General features: G+C 53.6%; 1 protein-coding gene across 1 annotated transcript; it reads left to right on the top strand.

Annotated features, from left to right (window-relative positions):
* Positions 1–1,556: 1,556 nt before the first annotated feature.
* Positions 1,557–3,397, top strand: M409DRAFT_56889 (uncharacterized protein; the record flags this gene model as incomplete). Its single annotated transcript, XM_033813438.1, has 4 exons — positions 1,557–2,162; positions 2,364–2,722; positions 2,835–2,947; positions 3,207–3,397. 4 exons carry the CDS (start codon positions 1,557–1,559, stop codon positions 3,395–3,397), a joined length of 1,269 nt encoding a protein of 422 aa, XP_033665082.1.
* Positions 3,398–6,639: the final 3,242 nt, after the last annotated feature.

The following is a 6,639-nucleotide window of genomic DNA, read 5'->3' as shown; positions in this document are numbered from 1 at the left end:
GCTCCAAGCCGATGCCGCAGACTCCACGGCCGAGATGGACTCACTCCAGCAGCAACTTTCATCGCTTCAAGATGAAAACCAGCAGCACGAGCGGACCATCAAGGTCGTGGAGGACCAGGCAGACAAGCTCGACCAGATGTTGGAGGCTTCGATCGAAGACTTCGACAAACTTCGGCTGCGCTACGAAACGCTCGCGAATCTCATCACGAATTGTTGAGCGGCGACTCCCCCGCTCCTGCTTCCCCCCCCCTCCCTTCCCATCTCCATCTTTCAGATGATTTTTCAGACTGAGCGTTCTATACACGCTACACTTTTGGACTTTTTATTTTTTCGGACTACGTATACCGCCCATGGTATACATATATTTCAGACTCAGTGCCCTTGATGCATTGCAACCCTTTCAGACTCGGCTATGCCTTTCGGACTTGGCTCAAGTTGGGCCTTTTTCTCGCAAGGGCAAGACCTATCGCCGGACGATGCAGTCGTCTACCTTCTATCGCACCGCAATTCGACGATCTCTTTCTCGGCAGCCCCATCCCAACGCTTGATGCTTCTCTTATCATGTGTCTGGTCGGCCCATCGGTTTCTCTATGCGGCGACATTGGTGCCATCGACGGCGAAGATTTGGCGATGAAGGTGCGGATATCTGGAGTACGTCGAGCCCGGTCGTGATGGAGGATGGATGTCGAGAGGAGAAAGCAGGTGAAGTGCACACCAGGACTTGGCATCCCACCCACTACACCGAACTGGGTCTTAACCCCGAAGCCCCTGTGTCACAGCAGCAAGACCGAGCAGAAGAGGCGGAACCACAACAAGCGCAGGCATATACCGACATATCCTCATTTGGTCTCGCCATTCGGCAAGACTATCACGGCATAGCTCGACAGTCGTATTCTGTTTGCAGCAACTTCAACAGCGCCCCACAGCAACCAACGAAACCAATAATACCACACCACCATCAGGGATATCGAAAGCCTGAAGAGCAGACTTGCGGCACATCACACGCACACTCCATGGTCTTCGAGCCAGTGAGTATAACTGACAGCAAGATGCCACTGCTCTCCCGAACAGCGTGTTCGCAGGCGGCATTGCGTTTATCAAATCGCATTGCATCATTCAGCGCAACATTTCGAGACCAGCTTCCTCGGTGATTAACTACTGGAGTTCTCCCAGACTCTCTCGTCATTCAATCGCATGGGCAACAGCTCCCAGGCCAGCAAGTTGTAAATGCAGCACTTCCCATCTATCACTCTGACTGCCGATCTTGCCACAAAGAATCGAAAGACCGACCCTGGTCACAACGCCTACCAGGCCCAATAGTGCTTCAAATGAGGCATCTTCGCGAACATCGACAATCGTGGTCTTGAGGATCGATCATATCTTGCCAAATACTGGCCGAGTCACCACAGCCAGACAGAGATGGAGACAACAGCCGAGAACCCAAAACCACCCTCCGGTCTTTTGATTGCAACAATATTATTGGTCTTCAATCACTTCCAATCTTCAACACTTCCGCGAGATTCTCCCGCGCTACCTCGGCAAGGTGCCCTACCCGCATGAACTTTGTGCTCCCGCAAGGCGCTGTTTCTATTGTCGCGCTCGCAGGGAAACGTCACATCACCAACGCTTCTCTACAAACAGGTGTCACCATCTCGGGTCCCCAGCTCGCTCTATCTCAACGCTCTGGGAGATATGAGCCTACAGTCTCGACCAATCGCGTTCATCACGAAGGCTCCACGACAACTTTCCGTCAGACTCCTTCAGCATTCAGGAGTTATACGACATTCCACCCCCACTCGCTCCATCGCTACATCCCATGTTCCTGCTGTGCGATTTCTGCGATTGAGAGACACAGCTTTAAGATCTACATGGGCACTCTCACTGCGCCAATGCAACCGCCACAGGAGAGGAGCCCGGTCACTCCGCCAAACGCCTATGAACACGCATCTCACGCTGTCACGTTGCTTGAGCGGTTACATCCCCAGCAGAACATCCGCTACTCTTGCCATCGACGCTCCCGTGAACTCCAGCGCTCCTCAAACTCAGAGCCTGGAAGTTCATACCGGGCACTGTTCTTCTCTCGAGCGAGGACTTTTGTTAAGTCCTCCATTTCTACGAAACCAAGTCTACGACCTCCGTCATCCTCAGGCCAACGTACAGCCGTATGTTCCGCAAAACCCAACTGACATATGATGATTGACTCATTGAGACACCTGAACCAGCTCTGGCATTCCCTTGACTTCTACACCACCAAGCATCACGCAAGGAAGCCCTTGCTGACCGTTATGCGAGGTTCGACGCTACTGTGGCAAATCTGTCTATTGTCGGCTTCATTGTCAGCTTGAGCGGTGTGGAGATTGAAGCACCGGCGACTCAAGCTCGAGCTGCTATCAAAATACGGAGGTCCACGAGAATGCCGCATACCAACAGTCTCCCATGACGTCTCCAAGCGATCTGCAGCAATAGTTGCACCTCTCCTGGCGCCAAGTACCGGTCCACACCGCAAGCAGCAGCAACGACGCTGCTACGGCAACTTTCTTGATGCAATGCAGAACATATACAACACTACAACAACGGCAAGCAAGGTTTCTCTTCACGACCTTCCCAACAACGATGTCCATACTCGAGCGCCGCATCCATTCAAAACCACTTGCCAAGGCCTTCGCCTCGCCATCGCCCATCAACAAGCAGCCGACTGGCGAACAACATGCTCTTCCACTCCGTGTGTCCTACGGTGGAGACTATCTTCAACTCATCTTGGCCTCAACGCACCTTGGCCTCGACACACCTGAGCCTCGACTCATCTTGGTGCCCTGGAGTACTACATTTTCAAGTCTACCACGCCGCCTATGCATTGACGCATTTGCCGTGTGGAGTTGCAGCAACATCACCCATCTCCACCACAAGCACAAACCCACTCTCTGCAAGAAACGCTTCTGCTCGATTCGTGCGTTGGTTTCACGGCCTCAACATACTCGACAATGCTCTTCTGGTCACCATGATTCTCGGTGCAGCCAACGCACTCAAGCAGGCTCTCGATCTCGCCGAGAAGTCAACCTTGGAAGAGTACATCGTCACCCACCCAAAGCACGAGAAATAATGCACCAAGTACCAGCTGCGCCAGCTGATCCGTACTATCTGAGCGGGTCGACGGCTACGTAGACCTTCATATTCTCCGACGTCTCAGCCTGCGACAACATTCCCAGATACAAGACACTTCATCCGCGCCAACCTCAACGAGTGTTCGGGGTACCTCAAGTCAGTCGAACACGAAGAGGCTAAGAAGATGATGGAGCAGTGCCTGCTCGCTATCGATCACTGGCGGCAATGCGAGACTCCAGCTCAGATGAAGTCGGTCCTGGACGGTCTCAACCAATTTATGCGCAAAGCTGTGTAAAAGAAGTATGACGACTTCGCAGTTCTGCTCAACTGGCGCAACTCCAAGACCAGATGATGGGTGAGGAGCGGCGCGACACATGCACGAGCTGCCATGAACGCATTCACCTTCGACAAGCCAGCGTCTCGTCCGCTACGCCATTTGCCCATGCAGCCACCCATCCATCGACACAATCTTTGTCCTCCGTCAGCGCCCCATTTCAGAGCGGCATCTTCCACCATCTGGCTAGAGTGGTCTTTCCCCGTGCAAACCAGCCACATTCAAAAGAACAAGGGGAACAATTCCATCTCATTCCTACGAAAGCGCCACGCACAAAGCCAGCTCCAAACTGGCACACAACATACAGTCTCTCCATTCTTCTGCTCCTGCGAAGCTCGATGTCTTCGACGTAACCATTCGGCTTTTTGGTGTCTTGGGGTACCGAACACGAAACATAAACCGCCTGCCCTTCCTTCGATGTGAGGAAGAATACGGTACCGAACGTCCTCGTCGTCTGGAATGCAGTCGTAAACTCAAGATGCCGGCTACACCTTCGCCTTGAATGGATGTTGGTTATCTACGACACAGTCTGTTTTGGCGCACACCACTCCGATCGTTCTACCAGGCGTCAACGATCGAACGCAACTACCCACGCATACAGCAGATTGCGGCGCAACTCGTCCATGAGTGCTTCATCACATCTGATCGAGATTCACGATAAACAGGATGGGAGACAACCGCAGGACATTCGGTCACGCACACCAAAGGGTCGACAAGCGAACATTGGGCACAATCTCCCCAACGCGCCGCATCATTGGGCGACGAAAGACGCCGTATAAAACGTTCGAGAAGTATCCTACCCAGCTACGTGGACGTCAAAGCCTCTCCTCTTTCTGCACAAGATGTGTCAAAAGGTTCGCCAGTCCTTGTCTCGTGCCTCTGCTCCCAAGAGACGCCATGGCTCATCGACCGACCCGCCAACAGCGGTCTGCTCTGAGCCCCATACCACGCACAGGCTATACTGCCGGTTGACACAAGATAACGGAGCGCCAGCCGGTCACCAGGCGACCATCCGACTCAGTTCAGCACTGAGAACATGTCAGCACCGAGAACATGATAGCATTCGAACGAGCTCGATGATCTCGTTTGGCTTGGGGCTTTCAATCAGGACATGACCAAACGTTGGCGCCATTCCAGCCAGTGTGCCATGCACTCTCTCCGAGGCGGCTTCCTGTCAGAATTGGATACGCAAAAATTTCCGGCCATTCTCTCTGCCACCTTCTTCCGCGACTATTCAATCTACGAACGCCGAAGCCACAAGTATCTCGATGAAAAATGGCCATTGAGCCAGTCCCAATTCCGACTGCCTCGCAGCGATTACTCGCCAACATACAGCTCCTGCCTTCGATATGGCGACGGATACTCCGCGAAAACAAGTCGGAATCATCAGATTGCCGAGCACACAGAAAGGCGATCGAGAACGACTGTTCAACCACGAGCGGTCGGATCGACGCAGGGCTTTCAAGCAATAGAGACGACTTATCAAACTCAAGCAAAGGACTGCACCTTTGAGGGCTGCTCGTCCCACAAACGCATCGTCTTTCGTATGAATCGAGACCTTACAGGCCTGGGTCAAGAAAAGACGACTCGACTGGCGAAATGAGGGAAGACCGGCATTCGGCGAGAAGCCCTATACGTCCATCGAGCGCATATCTACAGACTCAACACGCACGAAACAAGGCAACCTTTCTGCAAACTAGGCCAACGCGAACGCCCAACGATTGCAGACGCGAACAAGTCCCGTATGTATCCCACCTACAGAGTTCGAGAACACGAAGGGACTGCCCCGTCCTGAAGCAAAAGCAGCAATGGTTTCTGGTTGTGGCGACCACCGGCTTCTCAACACCGCTTGCAGCCAACTTGCCAGCTATCGACATCTCGCTTGAGCTCCTCTCGACCAAGGCTGCAAGGTCACGATTCAGGAGCACTCGCGGTCACAGGAACCCGCCAAAACAAGCCCGTCCCCCACTACGTGAACCTTCTCTTCGGTTTCCGCTCCAAAGAAGGTCTCCCTACACACGACCAGAGGCGATGAAGGAACGTCTGAAGATCCGACACCAGAGATCCTGCACGAATACCTCCCGACTTGCGTGCCGTCGATCTTCCAACAGTAATCAACGACAGAAGAGGATATCGCGAGTCACACTTGCTTGTCGGGGAAGCTTACACAAGGACCTTCCACCGATGAGCATGTGCGCGGGCTTTGACGACAAGGTGCGGTGACGACAAATCTCAGAACAACGTCTTGTGGTTCTCGTACAGATGTTCGGATTGCCACCCATACTCTTACCGATCCACAAGACGTGAAAGGTCCTCACAATCGCAAAATCAACGAGAGATCCTGCCTCGGACCTCGTGTCCTGTGTCAGTGCTCCCAGATCTGATCAGTCTCGGTGGCTCACGGCATGGATCTCTTGCGGCTCTCAGAAAGGAACATGCCCGCCTTTTGGCGCTACACGTCAGTCTTTTTGATCGTGTCAGCCTTCTTGACGCTGGCGCCTGTCGGTCTCGGAAAGAGACGCCGCTTCACACGCATTGCTGCCAATATGGAAATGCTCGAGACAGCGGGACGTCGACGATACGAGCGCAGGGTCGCTCACAGTGGGAAGAAAGGACATCACGCGTGATTGAAAGACTTCATCTTCCTTTCGGCTAGGATTGAAGAGGATTGGACCATCTTCCGCCCATCGAGCCGAGCACGACTTTGACGACACAACCCAGAGCCTCTCTCAGCTGGTGGGCGAGGTCAGCGAGTCTTTCGTCAGCGCTCGTGTGTTCTTTCGCGGTGCCATTCTGTTGCGCATAGCCATTGCTACTAGTGCTGGGACCTGGAGGTTGGTAGCCACTTGCAGCAAGACCAGTGGGACTATAACACACGCGACTTGGCCGGGGGAAAGCCGTGAACGGCAGCCCTGTCGCAGGGAGGGTTGGAGTTGAGAGAGTTTGAGGGGGAGCGATAATTTGGGGTATATGGAGAGCTTGGTGCAAGGCGAAGCTTGAGAGGCGATGGAATGAGTATGAAGGGGATTGCAAGCATGGACAAGGACGCTCAGGGCGAGTGATGATGGTGGAGGATCAAAGCAATGGCTGAATAGGAGAAAGTTCGATGAGAGGTCCGCGTCGAGGAGGCAGCGCAAGGTCATGGGAATAGCGACACGGCGAGTGATGAAGGAGCAGGCATGAATGCAGCCTTGAGCTGGAAG

The sequence above is a fragment of the Zasmidium cellare genome, assembly GCF_010093935.1.
Source record: "Zasmidium cellare ATCC 36951 unplaced genomic scaffold M409scaffold_27, whole genome shotgun sequence".
NCBI lineage: Eukaryota > Fungi > Ascomycota > Dothideomycetes > Mycosphaerellales > Mycosphaerellaceae > Zasmidium > Zasmidium cellare.
The sequence above is the reverse complement of the archived record's forward strand: the minus strand, read 5'-3'. Positions and strand labels throughout refer to the sequence as shown.